Source organism: Hypanus sabinus, chromosome 17 (genome assembly GCF_030144855.1).
Source record: "Hypanus sabinus isolate sHypSab1 chromosome 17, sHypSab1.hap1, whole genome shotgun sequence".
NCBI classification, from domain to species: domain Eukaryota; kingdom Metazoa; phylum Chordata; class Chondrichthyes; order Myliobatiformes; family Dasyatidae; genus Hypanus; species Hypanus sabinus.
In genome coordinates this window covers 23,454,028-23,479,645 of record NC_082722.1, presented here as the reverse complement: position 1 = coordinate 23,479,645, position 25,618 = coordinate 23,454,028, and the positions used below count along the sequence as shown (strand labels likewise).

The 25,618-nt window shown below is 39.1% G+C and overlaps 1 protein-coding gene across 7 annotated transcripts in view; it reads right to left on the bottom strand.

Moving 5' to 3' along the window:
* nup93 (nucleoporin 93) overlaps positions 1-25,618 on the bottom strand; it is a 180,020-nt gene that overhangs the window by 49,245 nt on the left and 105,157 nt on the right. For 6 of the 7 annotated variants that reach the window (XM_059992664.1, XM_059992666.1, XM_059992665.1 and 3 more), the window contains 6 exons: positions 21,604-21,732; positions 12,925-13,002; positions 11,677-11,769; positions 9,629-9,768; positions 9,282-9,414; positions 1,445-1,602 (listed from right to left, as the gene is read on the bottom strand). In XM_059992664.1, the coding sequence (XP_059848647.1) occupies positions 1,445-1,602; positions 9,282-9,414; positions 9,629-9,768; positions 11,677-11,769; positions 12,925-13,002; positions 21,604-21,732 (731 nt within the window). The remainder of the gene's footprint in view (positions 1-1,444; positions 1,603-9,281; positions 9,415-9,628; positions 9,769-11,676; positions 11,770-12,924; positions 13,003-21,603; positions 21,733-25,618) is intronic. The other variant, XM_059992667.1, reaches the window with a different exon arrangement.

The following is a 25,618-nucleotide window of genomic DNA, read 5'->3' as shown; positions in this document are numbered from 1 at the left end:
CCTGTTCCACTTTATATATTTATAAAAACTTTTGCTATCTGTTTTTATATTTTGTGCTAATTTACTTTCATAATCTATCTTCCCTTTCCTCATTTCTTGTTTAGTTGTTCTCTGCTGCTGTTTAAAGTTTTCCCAATCCTCCAGTCTCCCACTACTCTTTGCAACTTTGTACACATGAGCTTTTAATTTGATACTATCTTTTATTTCCTTAGTTATCCAAGGCTGGCTCTCTCCACACTTACTGTCCTTACTCTTGACTGGAATATACTTCTGTCGAGCACTGTGAAAAACCTCTTTCAAAGTATTCCATCGTTCCAACTGTCCGACCAAATAGCCAGTGTTCCCAATCCACATTAGCCAACTCCTCCCTCATCCTGTTGTAGTTTGCCTTGTTCAAGCATAATACACTAGTTTTAGATCTAACTTTTTCATCCTCCACTGTATGGGAAATTCAATCATACTATCATCACTCTTTCCAAGAGGATCCCTGACTACAAGATTGTTAATCTTACCTCTTTCATTGCACAGGACTAGATCTAAGATAGCATTTCCCTTGTAGGTTCACTAACATACTGCTCAAGAAAGCCATCACTGATATTATGAAGTCTCCTCAAGACTCCCTTGACCAACCTGATTCGCCCAATCTATGTGGAAATTAAAATCCCCCATGACAACTGTCGTTTCGTTCTTACAAGCCTCAGTTATTTCTTGGTTAATCACCACTGCCACTGCAATATTTTTATTAGGTGGTCTATAGACAACTCCCACCAGTGATTTTTTTTTCCCCTTTACTATTCTTAATCTCTCCCCAGATGGACTCAACGTTCAACTCAGAACACTACAGCACAGGAACAGTCCTTCCAGCAACATCTGCAAAAAGCACAATGCTGAATTAAACTAATTTGCTTCTACCTGTGACTATTTAACAGCCTCTTAAATGCTGCTATTGTATCTTCCCCAGAAGCCCTTTCCAGTCACCTACGACAATCAAAAACTTGCCCACATATCTCCTTTAAACCTCCCCCCAAATACACATCACTCTAACTGAACTCCACTCTACCTTCTCATCATTAATTGATTGCAAATAAGAAAAACATACCCCTCCAAACTAACAAAGGTTCATTTAGGATTATTCTAATACGTATCTACAGCTTCATGAGAAACACCTGCATTAAATTATTTTTTGGTTCAACTTATCAATCTCCCCCTATTTAGAACAAAATTCTCCTCTAGCACCTTTCATGCTGAAAAATGGAGATCTGCAGTTATACTGGACCTCATCACATCCACATCAATGGAATGCTTTAATTTGGGGGATAAATGCAATTTAAAAGTTATGTACTTAAATCATACTTTAGGTGATACTTCTCACTCCTCAAAAATTCAAGACTCAAATCATACCACAACAACTTCTCAAGAATTTCAAATTTAATATAACATTTACCTTCTATCATCACCTTGAACATACTCAATGAACCAATTGTGAAATTCCCCCAACTGATGTTGAGCACGGTTCACCACCTGCATTGCTGCCATTAAATCTCCACACCGCAAACAATAGTAGATGAGAGCCCAGACAGGCTGGCCTTCAACTTCACCATCCTGGAACAACCAAAGAGAATTTTTAAAAAAACACCTGAAACTTTATTCTTTGAAATCCTTATTCATTTTAGTACATACAATGGTTATTATGCCATTCATGGCAATGTCATTTCTCAATATACAAGGAATAATCTGTAGCTTTGGCTAATTTATCCCAATTAAAAATTGGTCAGCAAAATACCCCCATCACAAATTAACGTGGTATCTTGTAATACAGTTTGCAACGTAATGCAGTTTGGCAGCTCTTGCACCAAGATACCACTAGACATCAAAAATCACCATTTTCAAATAAATGTGAACAAAAAGTGCCATCTGAAAATGTCTGCACAATTGTAATGCAATTAGGATTTACTTTCTAAAAAGTTAGATTTGAAGTGCCTAACACTTAAACTATACTGTTCAAAACTGAAATTCCCTGAAAACTTGCATGGAAACATCAAAGTAAAACTATTTGTGCTGCAAAAGGTGTCTACATGCCTTCGTCCAATGCATGTATTAACATGAGAAATAATTAGATAATACGCTGGCTACCCATTAACACAGCTCTGCTCACTATGCAGAAGAGCATAGAATATGCTCTCATGAGCTTACTCCACCTTTCCTTAAAATGATGCATTTGGTTCCTTCTAAAGATCAGCTATTTTGATTTGAGTGCATTTCCTACAGTTATGCCAATTTAAAGGGCATAAGGTACTCATTAACTTAGCCTGAACAGAAAAGTCATTACAGGTGTCCCCCCCTTTACAAAGGTACACCGGTTCCTATTAAATCTTTCTTAAGCCGAAATGGCATAAAGCGAAGAACCATTAATTTATATGGGAAACATTTTCATAAATGCAAAAATCCTCTTTGTAATGCGAAAACAGATTACTAATGTAGGTCTTTTGTAAAAGTGAAGCGGTGTAAAGCAAACGTTCGTAAAGCGGGGGACATCTGTACTTCAAAAGATGACTCTCTTCAAGGAGCCCACTAAAATAAGTCGCATTAATATTGTAAACACTTCTGACCACAAATCGAAAGAATGATTCGAAGGCATCAATTTTAATATATAAAAGGTCCTGATGTTGTAGATTTCTCCATACAAAACTATTTTAACTTCTATTCAAATTATCTCTTTCTATGCTCTGAACTATGATAAGATTTCTCAGCAAATTTCAGAATTACAGTAACTGCCCAGTGTAAATTTTAGCTAAATTATTTGTCTTGCTACTGTATGATTTCTACAAAAAAATGATTAATGCAAAAATGACATTACAGGTAGACAAGGTGGTGAAGCAGGCTTACAACACACTTGCCTTCATCAGACAGAGTTGTGATGCCATGTTACAACTGTACCACACACTGTTAAGACAGCACCTGGAAACCCATGCTTTTCTAATATCCATTCTATAGCAAGTATGCGATTAAGCTACAGATTGCAGAAAAGCTTCACAAGGATGTTGCAAATCTGAATTATAAAGAGAGGCTGGATAGGGTGAGATTGTTTTCTCCAGAACGAAGGTGGCCAAGAGGTGACTTTATAGATTTATATCATAGGGTCATCGATAGTGATAGGTGACAGTCTGTATCCTAAGGTAGAGCAGTATACTACCAGAGGGCACATATTTAAGGTGAGAGGGGAAGATTTAAAGGGGACCTGAGGGGTAGGCTTTCCCACACAGATGGATGTGGGTACATGCAGTGAGCTGCCAGAGGAAGAGATAGGGGCAAGTACAACTGGGTACATCCTACCCATGTACCTTTTCATTTTTTTTTCTATATTACACTAACCAAACAGCAAGCTATCTGTTAGCAAGATGGCACTGGTGAACCACAGCAAAGTTTTGTGGGCCGCTTAAAAAACTTCTGAATATACCTCTTTTGAATTACTCTCAGTGCAATCTGTAGCATTTAATTCCCCTTTAAGCAATGTACTTTTTAAACCATCTTAATGAACTACAGATTCCACGATCTTCTGAAAGACTGCGCGGACTTGACGTGCAAGCAAGCAGCTACAACACCTTTAGGTGGATAAAGGTTGACTGTCATGACCAGAAACGAGGCAGGAGAGAAGGGAATCTGAAGACAGAGCAGTAAGAATCCTCGTTAACAAATGTATAGTCACTGGAGAACAAGAATGAGGACCAGCAGGCAACGTTGCCGTATTGAGGGAAAAAGAGAAATTGTGTTGTGTTTTATTGAGATAATACTTATTCCCAGCATGCCAGATTCGGCAATCAGATCCAAAGGCTTCTTGATACACCAGATGGACTGAACTTCTGTTTAGGGAAAAAAGGTTGGGTGTGTGTTTTATTTCATGCTGTGATTCTCCAATGCGACGGTTTTGTCGTACTCATATTCCCTCCTGATCCTGAGCACATAATGGTCAACTGCCAAACATACTACTTTAAGAATTTCTCATGCCATGAAAGCATATTTGAGGGGACAAATAATCTCCTATACAGCAAATCTTAATAGAAAGTCCTGTGCAGATTGATTAGACCTCATTAATCAGATTAAAGAATTGGATCAACTGTATGCTCAAACTAAGAATCCTGAATTATACAAGAAGTGTGTAGAACTTCAAACTAAATTTAATCTTCTGTCTACTCAACCTGTCGAACGCCAACTTCTCGAAAGCAAGAGTCGCTTCTACATTCATGGTGACAAATCTGGTAAATTTCTAGCCAATCAGCTGAGGCGTTCCAAAGCCAAACAATATATTACAAAGATCCGGAAGGAGAATGGAGACTTTACATCGGATCACTTAGAAATCAATGACACATTTAAAAATTTCTATTCTCGACTTTATTCCTCTGAATCTTTGAATGACAATATCTCTGTTGACCATTTTTTAAATAATCCGAATATTCCTTCGCTTTCATCTGATTTTAAAGCCAAACTTAACGCGCCTATATCATCAGAAGAAATATCTTTTGCAATTTCTGCATTGTCTTCAGGGAAATCTCCTGGACCTGATGGGTTCCCCGTAGAATTTTATAAATCATTCTCTTCACTTCTTTCTCCTCAGTTATTCTCAGTATTGTCTGACTCATTTAATTACGGTAAATTGCCACCCTCTTTTAATGAGGCATCTATTATTCTTTTACTAAAAGGGTAAAGACCCATCAGTGCTCCTCGTATAGGCCGATTTCTTTGCTTAATGTTGATGTTAAAATCTTGGCCAAAGCTTTGGCTTATAGATTAGAAATTGTTATTCCCTCTATTATTTCTGATGATCAAACTGGTTTTATTAAAAACCGTCTTCCTTTTTTTAGCATTCGGCGTTTATTTAACATTTTATATTCACCTCCAACTGGAATTCCTGAATGTGTTTATTTCCCTCGATGCGGAGAAAGCATTTGATCGTATAGAGTGGAACTACCTTTTTGCAGTTTTAGAAAAATTTGACTTCGGTCAAAGTTTTATCTCTTGGATCAAATTGCTGTATTTGTGTCCTACTGCCTCTGTTTTGACTAATTTTCAGAAATCCCAGTTATTTAACCTCAAACGTGGCACCCGTCAGGGATGCCCTTTAAGTCCCTTTCTCTTTGATTTGGCTATAGAACCTTTAGTGATAGCATTTCGAAATTGTCCTGAATTGACCGGGATTTGGAGAGGGGGTGTTGAGTATAAAGTTTCTCTTTATGCTGATGACTTATTACTTTTTCTTTCAAATCCGTCTATATCCTTACCTCCAATGTTTTCACTTCTTGATCAGTTTAGCCAGTTCTGTGGCTATAAACTTAATTTACATAAGAGCGAACTTTTCCCAATTAATAAAGAAGCACGAGAATTAACATTTCGTGATCTCCCTTTTAAAGTAGTTCATAATCAATTTACTTATCTTGGGATTACAGTCACAAGGAAGTTTAAAGATTTCCTTCGTGAAAATTTTGCCAATCTTTCATATACTATAAAATAAAGTCTGTTACAATGGTCACCTCTATGTCTTTGGTAGGTTGTATTAATGTTGTTAAAATGTATGTTCTCCCTAAACTTTTATATTTATTTCAATCAATCCCAATTTTTATTCCTAAAACTTTTTTTGATTCCTTAGACTCTATTATTTTGTCATATCTATGGAAGAATAAGCGCTCTAGAATTAATAAAGTTTATCTCCAAAAATCTAAAAAAGGGGGTGGCATGGCTTTACCTAACTTTCGTTTATATTATTGGGCAGCCAATATACGTTGTGCTACCTTTTGTTCTTTTTTCCATGGCCAACCCGAGTGCCCTAATTGGGTGGCAATGGAGTTGAGTTCCACTAAAGATTTATCTATCTCTGCACTTCTTGGCTCTGTACTCCCTAGTAGCTTGTCCAGATTAATAGTTAATCCTCTTTTTAGACACACTTTGCGTATATGGGCTCAGTTTAGGAAATTTTATGGTTTCCATGGTTTTTCCTTTTCTAGCCCTATCTTACATAATCACCTTTTTTTTTATCTACTACGCATGATACAGCATTCCATGATTGGTATAGGAAGGGCATTAGACATTTTGAAGATCTTTTTATTGACAATCGCTTTGCATCTTTTCAACAGCTCTCTGCTAAGTTCAATCTGCCTAATGCTCATTTTTTTAGATATCTCCAAATTAGACACTTTATTAATCCTTTAATTCCTAACTTCCCTGAAATGCCTGAGAAAAATGTTATGGATTTATTTCTTTCTATTAATCCACTAGGTAAAGGTTTAATATAATTTATTCGTGATAAATTAGCATCCCTTACAGCGTGCCCCTGTGGATAAAATTAGAATGGCTTGGGAGCATGATTTAAATATCTCCTTGTCTGATGAGACTTGGGACTCGATTCTCAAATCGGTTAATTCAACCTCTCTTTGTGCTCGCCATTGCCTTTTACAGTTTAAGATTGTTCATAGAGCCCATATGTCTAAATCTAAACTATCTTGATTTTACCCTAATATTAGTCCTCTTTGTGATAAATGCAAAAGGGGCGAGGCTTCTCTTATTCATATGTACTGGTTTTGTCCTAGCTTGGAGAAATTTTGGAAAGATGTCTTCACAACTTTATCTTATATTCTGAATCACCACCTAGAACCTAACCCTTTAATTGCTTTGTTTGGTTTTTTGGGTGAGACAGATTTACGTCTGAGTTCGACCAAGTGTCGAATATTATCTTTTGCTTCTCTCCTGGCTAGACGTTTAATCCTGCTTAGATGGAGAGATGTTGCCCCGCCCACGCATGCTCAATGGCTTAATGATATTATGTCCTGCCTAGACCTTGAAAAAATTCATTATTCAGTTCTTAATTCAGATACAAAGTTCCATAATGTCTGGGGACCTTTTATTGAGTACTTTCATAACCTTCTTCTTAACTAAGGTTTTTTTTTTCGGTCCCTTGCTTTCAGCTCCTCTTTTTTTGGTAGTAGGCATCAATATCTTCTGTTGCTAAGTGTATTTACAGTTTTGGGGGTTTGAATGTCCTGATTTATATTCTCTATATTGTGTTGTGGTTGGTCTGGAGTTTTTTTTTTGTTGTGGGGCTTGGGGAGGATACTAATTTTACATATCTTCAATTTGGGTGCTTTCTCAATTATCTTCTTTTGTATTATATTATTATTGTATGTTTATTTTTGCACTGTATTAATGCTCTTCATTTCGATCTGGGTTTTTTTTTTATCTGTAGCGATGTAGAAAATGTATAAAAAAAACTAATAGAAAAAAAAAATTTCTCCTCTGTGATCCATCGGCTGAATAATCAGACACTTGAGATACTGCTTGCTACTGTCACCAAACAAGAAATAATCCCCCTCCCAACACATTTCAAATCATATTCAGGGACTTCAACCAAGCCTGTTTGAAGAAATCATTGCCCAATTAATATCAGCACATACCCTATATATCACGAGAGATCCCAACACAATAGGCCACTTCTATACAACGATAAGGAATGCCTACCCGTCCATGCCCAGACTACATTTGGCTGTCCTTCTCCCACCTGCATACAGGCAGAGGCAAAAAAGCAAGAATCCAGAGACAAAGACAAAGAAGTGGTCACAGGAGACAGACGAGTGACTATGAATTTGCTTCGAGTCGGTGGACTGGGCTGTGTTCAACGACTCATCTGTGGATCTTAAGGAATACACATGTATAGTCATAGACAAGTGTTTTCCTACAAAATTGCTATATTCCCCAATCAGAAGCCCTGGTGAACTGATATATGCAGACTGGAGGTCTTCAGGTCTGGCGACCAAGAGGTCCAGCTGACTCCTGGACTAAACTCGAATCAATGAAGGATGCTTGAAAGCTGTGGCAGGGCTTGAACTACAAAGTGAAATTAAGCGACATAGGTGACAACAGGGCTTCGCCTCCAGATGAGCTCAATGGCTTCTGTGCTCTGGTTGACTTTCACAGCATGGAGAAACCTTCATGAACTCCCACAGCTTCCAATGACCTTGTGAGAAAAGTATCACTTTAATTTTGAAAGGGTACGTAGGTTTAGGGCATGTTTGCAGGATGGCTTGAGTGCTGACAAAGAACTGTATGATAGAAAAATGCGCGAGGCTAAGCAGTCAAGCATACTGTCGTTTTTCAAGCCTTTCACGTCAGCCACAGCAGACAACGAAACTCGCCATGTGTTTTTGCCACGAGTGCTGCCGAGAGCACTTGTGTGAGATTTGCGCTGCGGTGGACAGTGCTGCAGTAACTGTAGAAAAGTATTCCTACATTATATATAGATCATTCCTGCTTTTACTATATGTTACTGTTATTTTAGGTTTTATGTTATTTGGCATGACTTGGTAGGTTATTTTTTGGGTCTGGCAACTCTCACAAATTTTTCCCATATAAATAAGTGGGTAATTGCTTCTTCACTTTACGACATTCCGGCTTACGAACCCATTTCATAGGAACACTCTACCTTCGAATAGCATGGGAAACCTGTACTAAAGATGTGCTGATCAACTGGCTGGAGTGTTCAATATTTTTAACCTCTCGCTTTGGCAGTCTGAGGTTACACTTGCTTCAAGCAGGCCTCAATCATACCGATGCCGAAGACGACTCTGGTAACCTGTCTCAATGACTACTGTACAGTAGCACTTACATCCACAGTGAAGCGTTTTGAGAGATGGGTAATGAAACATAACACCTGTCTGAGAAGTGACTTGGTGCTGCTCCAATTTGCCTACTGGCACAAGTCCAAAGCAAAGGTCATCTCAATGGCTCTTCTCTCAACGCTGGAACAGTTCGTCAGCAATGATCCATAAATCGGGATTCTCTTTATGACTACAGCCTGGCATTCAGTACCATCATCCCCTCAAAAACAATCAATAAATTTCAAGACCTTGGCCTCAATATCTCCTTGTGCAATTGGATTCTCAATTTCCTCACTTATCATGTTCTCGATATCTGTTGCTTATTTTCCCCCCCCCCTTTATGTATTTGCACAGTTTGTGTCTTTTGCACATTTTTGTCCACCCTGTTGGGTGCAGTCTTTCCTTGATTCCAATATGGTTCTTGGATTTACTAAGAATGCTCGCAAGAAAATGAATCTCAGGTTTGTGTATGGTGACATATTATGTACTTGGGCATTAAATTTACTTTGAACTTTGAGCAGCATGGAAGTGGGAAGACTTGGTAGATTTTGGAAAAATTAGTGAACTTCAGAAGCTGAATTTCTTTTCCCTTAATATTGAACAAAAGGTAAAGATACATTCCAATATTTTAAGTGACAATACCTGAAGTCCTTGCAAAGGTCCTGGCAATTTAATATTAAGAAAGCTACGGACCAGTTGATAAGTCCCAGGAATACCACCAAGTTGAGCCTGCTGTAGGTTTCCATAGACTGTCGCCATTACATAATTCTTGTAGCTTTGAATGAAAACATGCAACAGGAAAATAGGTCACACAATGAATTGTAAAGGAACAAGTTTAATCTCTTATGTATAATCTTAAGATAACAATAACTGAATCCTGTTTTCTGCTTAAATAACAATCAGCTACGTTGATTCCAGGGGCCATCAAAATTATTTCAGACTTGAATGTACAGTTGAATGCCAAGTATTTTTGCAAGGTCACCTCTCACCTCTGCTCCAGAAAACACAGAGCTTGTTTTACAAATGCCATCTGCATCTCCAAACTGGTACGGCTCTTCAGTGTCTCTGTGGCAAGTACGAGTGGAACGTCAGTCATCTGCTTCACCATCGCCCACAATTCAGAGACATTCTACAAGAAATTAAACGAAGTAAACAGCTTTCATTTATATAACAAATAATGGCCTTGAGGAATATGGATTCTTGGAAATTCATGGTCACTTCTCTTGCTCTAAACCTTTCAACAAAGCAGCAGTTCTAGGCACTGAATTCACAGACCACGAAAGAACATCTTTTTCTTACAATTACATATCTCTGCAACATTGTACCATTATGATCACAATTGAATTAATGAGCAAACAGAAGTGTCTCTTTCTCATAGCCCTACTTCAAAAAAATAATTTTTGATCACTTTTTGCTCCTTTTCACCACATTGGACATTTTTCAGCCAAAGGGGAGAATGGAAACCATCTTCTATGAATAGCATAGAGGGGAGGGGAGAGTATTCACTGCCATTTGGATATACAGCGGATTCCAATTAATTAGGCCATCAGTTAATTGGGGCAACCGCCTATCTGGGTCAGCCCTTAAAGAATAAAAACGAATAAAATAAAATAAAACGAATAAAATAAAATAAAATAAAAAAAGAATAAAATAAGATTCCCTTCTTATAAATGGGACACCATGTCACTTAATTGGTACAAGAGACTGTTACCTAACAATTTCTAACTACTGCCAGTAGTGACCACTTGGTGAAAAATAAGCAGTAATGCAATTCAGAGCTGTTTTGCTCACTGGAATTTCAACCATTCAGACATGCAGATGCCAGAAATGGCTGGGACTGGAAATGAAAGGAGTATACTACTTCAGCAGGTTAGGAACTACAATGAATTTGAAAGTATCAACAATCATTGTGAATGTTACAATGAAAATGAAGATTTGGATGATGAAATCATTGTATGACACATTTAAATAAGCATTGTATGAAGGCATTCCATTATCTGCACTTTCTTCATTTACAGCAGGGGTTGTCAGCCTTGTTTATGCCATGGATCAACATCATTAAATGGGTCCACGGACCCTAGGTTGGGATTCATGATTTACAGTCAGATGTACATTGATAACTATTAAGGAACAAATTTAGTTTTATAGTACTATAGTGGTATTGAGGGCACAGCCAGTGGTGTAGTGGCATCAGAAATGGACTTCGAAGCAGATGGTCCTGAGTTCGAATCTGGCCGGGTCCCAAGCTGGGCAGCAGCAGTATCTGCACAGAAGGCAGGCCTCGCAATCTACTTCAGTATCTTGCCACAAAAACCCTATCGATAACTACACTATCCATTGGGTCGCCATGAGTCGACAATGAATCGATGACAGTCAACACAACAGTAGTATTGACAGTATTCTAATTTGTTCTGAATTTCATTTTAATACATCATTTGTTCCTCAACTTGCCTTTTTTCAATATTTCCATAAAACTTTGGCTAATTGGAACAGCCACTTAATTGGGCCAAAATGTACCTGCCCCGATGCATCTCAGTTAACCAGAATCCACTGTATTTCCAATAATAAACAAAATATAAAATAACATTACCAGATTGGAATTCAAAGACATAGCTTAAGCTGAACTCAAACTGTAATCCAAAGAAAAACCTGTTAATGATTCTCAAATTTAATAGATAATCAATGAATGAATTATTCGCGCATTTAAAGCTCAATGTTTCAAGTTCTCAAGTAAATACAGGAGGAGAGGGCCGCCTGCCACAAAGGTGAAGCTGAACACTATATAAATAAATTTATATTAAATGCAAAGGCAGTGTTAGTAAGATAAATATTTCCATAGTTTTATAAGGATGTTTTTACATTAAAAACATTGATTGTTCTTTATTAAAATCTACATAAGGATTGTACATCATAAAATGGCATTTATAAAATTATGACTATTAGTGTTAAAGTGAAAAAAATTTGGGTTGATAATGTAGTACAAAAGAAAACAACCATTTCTGTGATGAATGGAGTAACAGATTCCATGTCTGTGTACCTTGTCATCCAAAGATTCAGCTACAGAACTGCAAAGATCTCCTAGATTTGGTTGAAGATGTTGATTCACAACCTTTTCATTATATATATAAATCTGTAATTGAGAGATAAAAAAAATCAACCTTCAGAGTTTAGTTTGAAGAATTTTGCATGAATTTACCTAAAAAATTACTTACATGCAGTGTGTAACAGAATGTAGAAATATAGACCAATAATATGGGCAGGCTGATATTTATTTGCAGTAGGAATAGATAAGATAGATATATCATGATAGAAACAAAGTAATTAAATGAATACCTGCACACCATTCCTGTTATACTTGCTATGTTTGAATATGAGCATGAATTACACCTGCCCACACTGTATATAATTATGAATGTATTTTACTTTACTGCCCATTTCCCTTTCTTTTATGTTTTTTGCTGAGTCATTCATCAGGTCAATTCCTCATTAAAAGGCAAATGTGTCAAAGACTTTTCATGTCTTGTCAAGGTACTTATGACAAGAAACCATTTCCAAACATTTCTGAGGATGGTAATATAAGTAGGTGAAGATGGCTAGATGAACTGCAATCATGCTTTCTAGCAAAATGATGGGTTTAATAAGAATTATACAAAACTCAACTTCATAGATGATTATTTTTATTGTTTTATGTTTTTCAAAATTAAATATTCAAAATTGCTTAAAAATAGGAATGTAAGTAAGAGCTGACCACTTGACAGTAACAATTTTATATAATTCTTTGTTAAAATATTAGAAGTGCATTTACATAGATCAATGAAATCATACCAGGTTTAATTTATGGTGATCAGTCAGCAGTAACTTTACATTAGGCCTTTGTAAATAGTGCTTATATTAACGTTGCAAATAGTTTTACAACAATCTGCAAGTGCAAAGAAATTACAATTTTAAAAAACCTCCATTGCTCATCAAAAACATACCGAGTCTCAAAAAAAACAAAACCATCAAACTTGAGCAGCATGGTAATGTAGTGGTTAGCGTAACATTATTTATAGTAGCAGTGACACAGGAGCACTACCTGTAAGGAGTTTGTCCCTTCTCCTCATTACTGCGTAGGTTTCCTCCAGGTGCTCAGGTTTCCTCTCACATTCCAAAAACAGGTTAGTCGGTAAATTGATCAATGGGAGTAACTATGGGGTGTATGCTCATTGGGTTGGAAGGGCTCGTTACTCTGTTGTATCTTTAATTAAAATAAATAGTAACATAACATCAGAGAGCCCTTACGCACCTGTCGAGCATAAGCCACTTCAACGTTATCCATTGTACTGCGTCCTGGTGGTCCCATCGCACTAACAAAACTTGGCTGCTTTTTTTTTTGAAGAAAGAGCACACAGCAAACATTCATAAGAAAAATATATTATACATAAATCTCTGCCATATCATAAGCATTTACCAATTTAAATCAAAGGTTACATGAGGAAATGAATCCCATTCCATCCACTTAACGGTTTAATTATTATTTTACTTTAGTTAAGAAACAACAGACAAACTACATTATTGGAAATGCATGCTGGCTGTGCAAAAACATTGAGTAGCAATAATGGGAAACTTAATATCCTAACAGACTGTGAGGGGTAAACTTCTGACGTGTGCTTCAGGAAACCTTGTCTACCAATCCATAAAGGAAACATAATGCTGGACTCAGTTCAGTTGAATGAGGCTGATTAAGTGGAAAATTTGTTATAACGATCTTTAGGGACACTTATCATAGTGTCAAGATTGAGAATAGAATGGAAATGGATGTGCACTATTCTAAGATGTATATAAAAAAACTGGGGAGATGGCAAATTACAATTGGATGAAAAGAAATATTGTTGCAATTAATTAATTTGTTAATTAATATTGTTTAGCCTGTCAATGAGTAGCAATTAAAGAAGAAATGATGTTCATTCTTCATTACAGCAGTGAGTACATATTGCATTTAGTTCTGATAAACCCACCATAAGAGGCTACATAAGAGGTTTACCAGGATGTTGCCTGGATTAGAGGACACGTGCTATAATGAGAGGATAGACAGACATAGGTTGTTTTTTCTGGAACGGCAAGGGTTGAAAGCAGATTTGATAGAGGTTTATAAGAGACATAGATAGAGCAGACAGACATTTTCCCAGGGTTGAAATGTCTTACACCAGAGGGAATACATTTAAGGTAAAAGGGGTAATTTCAAAGGAGAGGTGAGGGACAGGGATTTTTGGGTGCCAGTAGTGGCTGCCTGGAATGCACTGCCTGGGGTGGTGATACGGACAGGAACATCAAAGACTTTTAAGAGACATTTAAATAGACAGAAAAATGTGAGGAAAATTGAAGGATGTGTACATTGTGTAGACAGAAGAGATTATTTAGGCATTTTAATTGGTTTTGGCACAGAAGTGCCTGCTCCCATGCTGTTCTGTTTGACGTTCCAGACTCAGAACCATCAAATGCTCCTCAAACATTAACCCCATTCATTCTCAGAAGACACCCAAAACTACTCACCATTCCAAGTGCAGTCTGACCAATGCCTTCCTTACTTTTATACTCCAGCCCTTTCAAAATGAATGCTAACACTGCACTTCACTTCCTTACTAGTGACTCAACCTTAGTCAGCTTTTAGGGAATCCTGCACAAGTCCCTTTGAACCTCCGATTTCTGAAGTTCATCCACATTTAGGAAATAGTATATACTTTTACTCCTCCTACCAAAGTGCATGACCATACACTTCCCTACACGTATTTCAATTACCACTACTTTGCCCATTCCCCTAATCTGTTCAAGACTTCCTGCAGATGCTCTGCTTCTTCAACACTACCTGCCCCTCCACCTATTCATCTTTGTATCAAACTTGACCACAAAGCAATCAATTCTGTGATCTAGAACATGAATGTGAAAAGAAGTGATCCCAAAACTGATTGTTGTGGAACACTAGTCACCAGCAGTCGATCAGAAAGGGCCTTCTTTATTCTGACTTTTTGCCTCCTGCCAGTCAGCCAATCTCTTATCCTTGCTAGTATCTTTCCTGTAATAACATGAGCTGTCATTTTGTTTAGCAGGCTTATGTGCGACATGTTATCAAGTGCCTTCTGAAAATCCAAATAAACAATATCTACAGATTCTCCTTTCTCTATCTTGCCTATTATTTCTTCAAAGAATTCCAAGAGATTTGTCAGACAAGATTTCCCCGGAAGGAAACTATGTTGCCTTCAGTTTATTTGATGCTGTTATTTAAGAAGGGCTGCAAGGACAACCAGAGAAAATCAACTGGAGAGGATTCTGAGAGATGAGATCTATTTGCATTTGGAAAGGCAATGGCTGATTTGGGATGACTCTGAGCATGGGGAATTCTCACAAATTTAATAAGAGTTTTGTTTTGAAAAGGTGAACAATTAGTCAGGCTAATGAAGTCAGGCTTGCAGATGTCTTCATGGACTTCAGTAAGGCTTTCGACAAGGCCTCGCATGGTAGGTTTGTCCAGAAGGTTAGATCATGTAATACAGGGTGAGCAAGGCAACTGCATACAAAATTGACACATACAAACAAGCTGGATGAACTCAGCAGTTCGGGCAGCATCCGTTGAAATGAGCAGTCAACGTTTCGGGCCAAGACCTTTCGTCAGGACTGAAGAAGGAGGGGGCAGGGGCCCCATAAAGAAGGTGGGGGGAGGGTGAAAAACCAATCAGAGGAAAGATGAAGGGGTGGGGGAGGGAAAGCAGGGAGGGGATAGGCAGGAGAGGTGAAGAAGGAATGTAGGAATGTAGGGAAAGCACTATGGGTAGTAGAAGGAGGCAGAATCATGAGAGAGATGATAGGCAGCTAGAAGAGGAGGCAGAGTGAAAGTGGGATGGGGGAAGGAAGAGGGAGGGAACTACCGGAAGTTGGAGGATTCGATGTTCATACCAAGGGGCTGGAGACTACCCAGACGGTATATGAGGTATTGGCTGGAGACTACCCAGACTGTATATGAGGTGTTGATTGGTTTGGTGGAAGGAGTCAGAGGGTAGTTGTGGAAGGCTGATTTTCAGATCAAAGACCTCTGACCAATGGTGTGCCACAGGGATCAGAGCTGTGTCCACAATTGTTCATTCCATAAATTAAGCATTTAGCTGAGAATGTAGGTGGCATGAATAACAAGTTTGCGGATGACGCCAAAAGTGGTGGTGTGGTGGACAATTAGGAAGGTTGCCAGCTTACAACAGCAAAAAGATCAACTGAGAATGAGAGCAAAGGAATGGCAAATAAAATTTTATTGACAAAAGTAAAGAGATATACTTTGGGAAGGACATACATAGTGAGCAGCAGAACAAAGGTTCATCACCATGGCCAGAAACGAGGTGAGGGGGGTTGGGGGGGGAAATTTCCAAACTAGGCTCAAACACAGAGGATGAGGCTCCCTCTACCAAGCAAATGTGAAGTAGCTGGAGAACTAAATTGAGGACCTATGGGCAAGAGCGCTCTATCAAAAGAAAATGAGAAATTATTGTGTTTTGTGTTTTACCAAAACATGGCTTACTCAGTACACCAGATACGGTGATCAGATTGAAAGCTTCTCTTCTCGATACACAGGAATGACTGACCTCCTGTTTTGGAAAAGGCCAAAGGCCAAAGGATTGTGCTCCAAATCGGTGGCTTTGTCATGTTCATGTTCCCCCTACCTGGAATACCTAACGATCAAATGCCAACTGTTCCATTTACCAAGCGAGTTCCCCTCCATGTTCCTGACTGCAATTTAAATATCACCAGCGGCTGACTATAATCAAACACTTGATGCCATCACCAAACAAGAAATAGTCCACCCCAAAGCACTTCATATCATTATCGGAGATTTCAGTTGGGCTTGTTTCAGGAAATCTCTGCATAATTACCATGTGCAGATAACTTATAGCACCAGAGGTCCCAAAACACTTCACCACTATTATACTAAGATAAGGAATGGCTACTGTTCCATGACTATAATCCATTTCAGAAAATCTGACCACTGGCTGTCCTCCTCCTCCCTGCATACAGGCAGAGGCTAGAGAGCAAGGCGCCAGAGATTAGGACAACAAAGAGGTAGTTGCAGAAGGCAGAGGAGCGACTAGAGGATTGCTTTAAGTCAGTGGACTGGGCAGTGTTCACAGACTCATCCATGGATTTGAATGAATACACAGTGGTTATCACAGAATTTAGAAAAACAGTCGTAGATGAGTGTGTACCCACAAAATCATTCAGTCTTCCCCAACCAGAAGCCCTGGATGAACCATGAGATCTAATCTGCTGAAGGCCAGATCGGAGGCATTCATTTCTGGTGACTGGGTACAATCTCTGGAAAGCCATCTCATAGGCAAAGATGCAATTCCAGGCTAAACCTGAATCACCGAGGGGCATTCAACAGCTGTGGCAGGGCTTGAATGCTATCACCTCTTACAAAGTGAAATCAAGTGACATAGGTGACCATGGGGCTTTGTTTTCAGATTATCACAATGCCTTCTATGCTTGCTTTGACCTTCAAAATATTGAGGAAACACCCCGATGACCCTGTGATTTCAGACTCTAAGGCTAAGCAAACATCCTTCAGGAGGGTGAACCCGAAGGAAGCATCCAGTGCAGATGGCTGAGTCCTAACGACCTGCGCTGATCAACTGGCTGGAGCGTTCACTGAGATCTCTCATATCTCAGATTGGCAGTCTGGAGGTTCCCATCTGCTTTGAACAGGCTTCAATTATACTGCTGCCTAATAAGAACTGGTAACCTGTGTCAATGACTACTGCCCAGCAGCACTTACAACCATTGTGATTAAGTCTTTGAGAGGTTGTTGATGAAACATATCAACTCCTGCCTGAGAAGCGACTTGGATCTGCTCCAAATTGCCAACCAACAAACAGCAGATGCTACTTCACTGGCTCTTCATTCATGCCTGGAACACCTAGGCAGCAAAGATGCATATCTCGGGAAGCTCCTCATTGAATACAGCTCAGCATCTAATACTATCATCTCCTCAAAGTTAATCAATAAGCTTCAAGACCTTGGCCTCAATACCTCTTTGTGCAATTGGATCATCAATTTCCTCACTTGCAGACCCCCAATCAGTTCAGATTGTCAACGACATCACGTCCACAATCTCCATCAGTACAGGTGCACCACAAGGCTCCCTGCTCTACTCTCTTTACACTTGTGACTGTGTGGCTAAGAACAGCTCCAATGCCATCCTTAAGTCTGCTGACAATATCACTGTTGTAGGTCAAATCAAAGCTGGTGATGAATGAGCATATAGAAGAGAGATTGAACATCTGGGTGGGTGGTACCACAGTTCTAACTTCTTACTCAATGTCAGCGTGACAAAGGAGCTAATTATTGACATTAGGGGGAAGAACATGGAGGTCCATGAGCGAGTCCTCATTGGGGGATCAGAGGTGAAGCATGTCAGCAAATCTAAATTCCTCAGTGCTATCACTTCAGAGGACCTGTACTAGCCCAGCCCACAAGTTCAATTACAAAGTCAGCACACCAGGCCCTCTACTTCCTTAGGAGGTTGTGAAGATTTGGCATGACATCTAAAAATCTGACTAACTTCTATAGATGTGTGGTGGATGGTACATTGACTGGTTACATCAGAGCCTGGTATAGAAACACAATGTGCTTGAATGGAAAATCCTACAAAAAGTAGTGAATGCAGCCCAGTCCATCACGGGTTAAGCCCTCCCCACCACTGAGCACATCAACATAGAGTGTTGCTGCAGGAAAGCAGCATTCATCAGAGACGCCCACCACCCAGGTCATGTTCTCTTCGTGCTGCTGCCACCAGGAATGAGGTACAGAAGCCTCAGAATCAGAATCAGGTTTATTATCACCAACATGTGACGTGAAATCTGTTAACTTAGCTGCAGCAGTGCAATACATAACCTAGCAGAGAAAAAATAAAGTAAATCAATTATGTGTATTGAATAGATTAAAAAATGTGCTAAACAGAAATCTGTATATTAAAGAAAGTGAGGTGGTGTCCAAAGATTCAATGTCCATTTAGGAATCGGATGACAAAGGGGAAGAAGCTGTTCCTGAATCACTGAGTATGTGCCTTCAGGCTTCTGTACCTCCTATCTGATGGTAACAGTGAGAAAAGGGCATGCCCTGGGTACTGGAGGTCCTTAATAATGGATGCCACCGTTCTGAGACAGCGCTCCCTAAAGATGTCCCGGGTACTTGGTATGCTAGTGCCCAAAACGGAACTGACTAGATCTACAACCTTCTGCAGCCTCTTTCAGTCCTGTGCAATAGCCCTTCCATACCAGACAGTGATGCAGCCTGTCAGAATGCTCTCCACAGTACAACTATAGACGTTTTTGAGTGTATTTGTTGACATGCCAAATCTCTTCAAAGTCCTTATAAAGTATAGCCACTGTCTTGCCTTCTTTATAACTACATCAATATGTTGGGACCAGGTTAGATCCTCAGAGATCTTGACATCCAAGAACTTGAAGCTGCTCACACTCTCTACTTCTAATCCCTCTATGAGGATTGGTATGTGTTCCTTAGACTTACCCTTCCTGAAGTCTCAATCAGCTCTTTCGTCTTACTAACATTAAGTGCCAGGTTGTTGCTGCAGCACCACTCCACTAGTTGGCATATCTCACTCCTATACACCCTCTAGTCACCACCTGAGACTCTACCAACAATGGTTGTATCGTCAGCAAATTTATAGACGATATGCCTAGCCACACAGTCATGTGTATATAGAGAGTAGAGCAGTAGGCTAAGCACACACCCCTGAGGTGCGCCAGTGTTGATAGTCAGTGAGGAGTACATGCTATCATCAATCCACACAGATTGTGGTCTTCTGGCTAGGAAGTCGAGGATCCAATTGCAGAGGGAAATACAGAGGCCCAGGTTCTGCAACTTCTCAATCAGGATTGTGGGAATGATGGTATTAAATGCTGAGCTATAGTCGATGAACAGCACCCTGGCATAAGGATTTGTGTTGTCCAGGTGGTCTAAAGCCATTTGGAAAGCCATTGAGGTTGCATCTGCCATTGACCTCCTGTGGCAATAGGCAAACTGCAATGGGTCCAGGTCCTTGCTGAGGCAGGAATTCAGTCTAGTCATGATCAACCTCTCAAACCAGGACTCACACTACCAGGTTCAGCAACATTTGTAACCATCAACCATTAGGCCCCTGAACCAGAGGGGATAACTTCACTCAATGTCACATGCCCCATCACTGAATATTTCCACAACCTATGGACTTACTTTCAAGGACCCCTTATCTCATGTTCGTTACGTAGTAATTATTCTCCCCCCCTTATGTATTTGCACAATTTGTTGTCTTTCACGCACTGCTTGCCTGTTCAATTCATTAATTCTATTATGATTATTGGATTTATTATGTCTGCAAGAACATGATCTCAAGCTTGTACATGGTGACATATATACATTTTGATAATAAATTTACTTTGAATTTTGAAGAACATAAAAGTCGAAGTACATAATTCCCTCAAAGCAGTAAAACAAGCTGACACGGTGGTGAAGGCAGAATATGGCAGCCATGTTCTTTAGACAGGGCACTGAGTACAACAGTTAGAATATCATGTTACAGTTGATCAAGATGTTGGCAAGACTGCACCTGGAACATTGTGTACATTTCTGGTCACTGTACTATGGGTTTAGGTTAGTGAGAATGAAGGAAAGATTTGCAAGAGTACTGTCAGGACTGGAGGGCTAGAATTGTAAGGAGGGGCTGGATAGGCTGGGACTGTTTTCTCCCAAACCTAGAAGTAACTTAGATTTATATAATCTCGAAGGGAACTAGAAGGGATAACTAGGTTTAACTCAAAAGGGGTAGGTTTAAAGGGGACCACACAGGTATGGAACAGCCAGCCAGAGGAAGTGGCAGAAGCATCTTTATACCCACATTTAAGAGAATTAAACAGATACATGGACAGGAAAGACTTAGAAGTGTATGGACAGAAAGACACATTGTTGGCATGGGACAAAGGATCCTAATTCAGTCAGCATAGCTCTATGCCTCTAATGGAAAGTCGGCCAGACAGATAGAACATCACTGAAACTACAGATATTTCCCCTCTACAAGGTGTTAAGGACAGCGTGAAGGAAGATGGAAAAGGAAGAAGAGAATAACCATTAGCTTACAGCTCTGTTGTGGGGGTAGGTAGGAAAGGTAGGATGGGTGGGAGAAGGATGAGAGAGTAATGAACTAATGACATAAGATGGAACTGAAGATGAAGCCACTTGACGCATGCACTGTAGGAATGCAGCAAGGATACTTTAAGAGAATTGTTTTCCCTACTGTAGATGATAAATAATATGAACTTTAAATGAGAAACAGAAGCAAGAGAACCAGATGAACCACTCAGAACAGCACAAGGTACCAAAGTAAAGAAACATATGATTTGGTAAAAAGAGTCACATTGCCACAGTGAAATTCTAAACAAGACAGATGCATAATGTACAAATAAGTGATGCAGGCCTCCACAATACGCTAACAAATAACCAAATAGCTTGTTTACTCATGAATGGATAGTCTGAGTGAGATGTGGAGAGGTGCCACAGCAGATGAAATGACATCGTCTGTAGGGTCATAACTGGATGGGATGAGTGAATCAGAAAGTTAAATGAAATAATTTTAAAAATGAATCTATGCTGAGTAATCCACAAAGGATTTCATACTGGTGCATTAATCAGAAAGTCTGCAACAATTAAAACCTACAACAGAATTACGTAGAGTTTATAATGTTTTGAAACTACAAACCAGTAGAAATATTACTACTGAAATAATAATATTTCAGTATCAGAAATAATAAACTGCACATAGTTTAACTTCTGAAGATTTTCCAAAATTCATATGCATAATCATGATATGGAGTTTAATTAAAAACCTAATATTCCAAAGCCATGGGATTAAATCTGTATCCTAAATTTCTTGGGTCACATTGAGAATTACCTCAGTCTCCTGGGTAAAGTCAAGAGCATCTTCTCCAGATGCGAGAAGAGTGTGAAGGATCTTTTGCTTCTCCTGTTCCCATTCCACCAACATGGACTCCCAGTGATACCTCTCTGCCATTGCAAAGGTCTGCAAATCACAAAGGGAAATTTTTAAAAATCAATTCACAAAATGGAGATGGAGCTGTACAGATGTCCATGATAAAATGGCATGCGTAGTCAACAATTGAATTTAACGCATATTTTGCATTCATCAGCAAGGCAGGAAAAAAGAATGTTTGCTATCCCAGTCAGCTAAAGACTGTAAAAACATCCATGTTTGTTGTCATTGCTCTATAGTTCTGACAGCAATTTCAACATCCTGGTATGCACATTATTAAATATAGAAATGCTGAAGATGCTAACAGTGATTCAAGCTTCATTCACTGATTTACTTGCTTGCAGGAGGCTTTTCTGATGAAATGAAGGAAAATCAGTTAAACTGACATGAACCTTGGCTACTTGCAAATTTGCCTTGCTGTAAGATATCCTAAAATAGGCACATTTTTTCCTTTCAGTTATTATTACAAGCAAACTCATCACCAATCTCCAGACCCTGGGTTGAATGCCTCCCTCTGCAACTAGATCCTTGTCTTTCTGACCAACAGACCAGAATTAGAAAGAAAAGGCAGCAACACCTCAGCCATGATTATTCTAAACATCGGTGCTCCACAAGTTGCATTCTCAGCCCTCTACGCTACTTGATATGCAGTGATGTCTGTGTGGATTTCCACCTTAACTTCATTTTAGTACTCTAATCCTTGAATAGTATTATATAATGTGTGTGTGTGTGTGTGTGTGTGTGTGTGTGTGTGTGTGTGTGTGTGTGTGTGTGTGTGTGTGTGTGTGTGTGTGTGTGTGTATATATATATATATATATATATATGTCAAACAAATTGCTTAGCTTGATAGACTGCTCAGTTCAGCTTGCTGGCATCACAGCCCACTCCAATTCCCGTGGTTCCAGCAATTATTATTGCTATTATAATACAAGTGATCACTATGCTTAATTCATTTCAAGGACAAGGCCCAATAATAACATCACTCCGAAGGCAGGTGGTTGTCATCAGGAACAGAGATACAGGTTGAGTACTGAAATACTTGGGGCCCAAAGTGTCTTGGATTTCATATTATATAATAGGATGGCTTGGGATTGCTGTCATTTCCGACTCTGAATTTATATGCTACCGGTAAGCAGTCTTTGTCTCACACTTACATGAGGAAATCAACCTGATGGCATGAACATTGATTTCTCTAACTTCTGTTAATGCCCCTCCTCCCCCTCTTACCCCATCCCTTATTTATTTATTTATTTATTTATTGATTGATTGTTTTGTCCCTTTTTTTCCATCTCTGTCCCTCTCACAATATCTCCTTGCCTGCTCTCCATCTCCCTCTGGTGCTCCCCCTCCCACTTTCTTTCTCCCTAGGCCTCCCATCCCATGATCCTCCCCCTTCTCCAGCTTGGTATCCATTTTGCCAATCAACTTTTCAGCTCTTAGCTTCATCCCTCCCCCTCCTGTCTTCTCCTATCATTTTGGATATCCCTCCCACTTTCAAATCTCTTACTATCTCTTCTTTCAGTTAGTCCTGATGAAGGGTCTCGGCCCAGAACATCAACTGTAATTCTTCCTATAGATCCCACCTGGCCTGCTGCATTCCACCAGTATTTTGTGTGTGTTGCTTTGTCTCATACTTGTTCATCACACATATGTACCTAATGATAAAAAGCATGACATACTATTAATAGAATGAAACACATGTGTGCAGCTCAGCAGCATGAATCAGCTGCTGAAAAACAACAGGCAGGCTCCAACTACAATGTCCTGTTTTGATTAAAAGTTAATGTACACCATACTTAATCTTTAAGATTTTATGTAAGGTATAAAAACAATCAGCATTGTAGACTTGTTCTGGTGTTAGATTTCCATCAGGGATGATTTTTGCAAACTCGATTTCTCAGCTGCTTCTTGACCAGCAATGCTTTATCTTATTTTTTTATCTTTAAGAACTTAATGCCGTGCTTTTTCTTAAAATTCAACCAGCTTGCTGAATGTTCACAATCAGCTTCGATTTTCAGTTCTTTGTGATAAATCTTCGTTTCCTAATCAGCATATCGTTTAGTGACACATTTCAACTCCAAAGCTAATGAATCCACTCTTTCAAAACACAATCGAGATCTTCATTTATCACTGTGCGATTTTTTTCACGTTTTCATTTAACTTCTGTTCATTACATACGTGAGGTAATTTCTCAGAACTGCCTGTGATGATCACCTGGGAACTTTGCCAGTGCCTTGAGGAATTTTCCATTGGTGACTTTATTTCACTGCTCAAAAAAAAAATTGATTTCTGAGGTTTTTGGATTTTGGAATTTCAGATAAGGGGTACTCAACCTGTAGCAAGTTCCCACGTATCTGATAAACTAAATGTCTTTTTTATTTCCATGCAAAATGTTAGATTTTCAATGTGATATCCCATTGAGAGACTAATAGAACGCATTAGTATTTCCATTATCTTTCAAATTATTTGATGGACTAACTTAAGGAAAGAGCCATCAAACCATTTATAATATTCCACAGGTTATATCGATGTCTGTGCCCTTTCACATTTTACTTTGATTGGCTCAACATGACAAAGGCCAAAATTCAAATCACAACTATGGTCTGAACATGGTCTACCAGTACAGTATCTTAATTAACTTGGCAATGCCTACTGACCTAAATTTTGTCTGGTAGCAGGCTTACACCCAAGAATAAATAGATATTTAGTCCAATTATTAGTCGCTTTTTTTGTGTTGAGTCTTCATTCACTTATGCAGTGTCTGATTATATTGTTTAGCTAAAACTGATTAGATCATTTTGGCAATGGCATCTAAAAATGTCACAGAACATGCTGTTTTTTGACCATTTAATAAGAGAAAAATATCTCACAGGTTACGTTATCAATTCTTTTTCTTAGTTGATCTTCACGGGTTTCATAGTTAGATCCCTAAAAGCACTCAAACAACTCAAATACAATAGATTTACAACTTCTTATGTTCTCAGAAGGTCTGCTGAACTGAACATTAAAAATAAGTAATTCAAAAAAAAAAGCTAAGGCTTTATCAAGCAGAGTTAAGTAGGAACATGCTGTGCCATTTACATTTCTTCATTGCTAATACAATCTATTCAGATTAGAAAACTGCAGTGTCAAAATAATCTGAGGCAGCTGCAAAATCAGAGCTCAATTCAAAACTATTGCTTCTGCTCTGACAATGTCACTTTCCACACTACCACTGCAAATTTGTTTTTCCTCAGCATACTCTCTCTACTACCATTATGACAGGGTTCATAATCACACCTATTCATGCTCTCACCCACTCTGCTCCCATTGAAAAGAAGAAAAAGATTCCCCTTATGCTCAGCACCTATTCCATTAGACTCCATATATTCTGCACTGATTAAAGGATCCATTAGTCACCACTTTCATCAATAAAATCATGAGGGGCATAAATAGGGTGAATGCAATGTTGAGGAAAGAGGCGAAGCGAAGTTACGATGGTGCTAAATGGCAACTCTTTTGCTTGCAACTTCAGTAACAGCTCTATTTCCATTTTTAATATCTTTATTTTTCCCTTTCAGGGTCCTTTCGAAGACCCTGACCTGGAGTTACACACTGACTTCAGTTCTTTGTGGGAATGGGACCCATTCTCGGGGTTTCGGGACTGGCACGCCAAGGGTTCGGCCTGAAAGCTTGACTCGAACTTGGAAGCCTAAGATCTCAGGGCTCTGAATCAAGGGTCGGTGTCATGGCAGGAGACCTGTGTGTCGTTGGGGGAGTGGGGATATCTGCCATAGGCTCAAAGACCCTGGATCTTGGCAATCTTCAGGCGCAGAGCTCGAGAAAAAGAGACGTAATGGACTTCTGATATCGTAAACCAGCAAGTTGTCTCCCTGCTCGTTGGGGAAAGAATAGTGATACCTTCTTCTCCCTTAT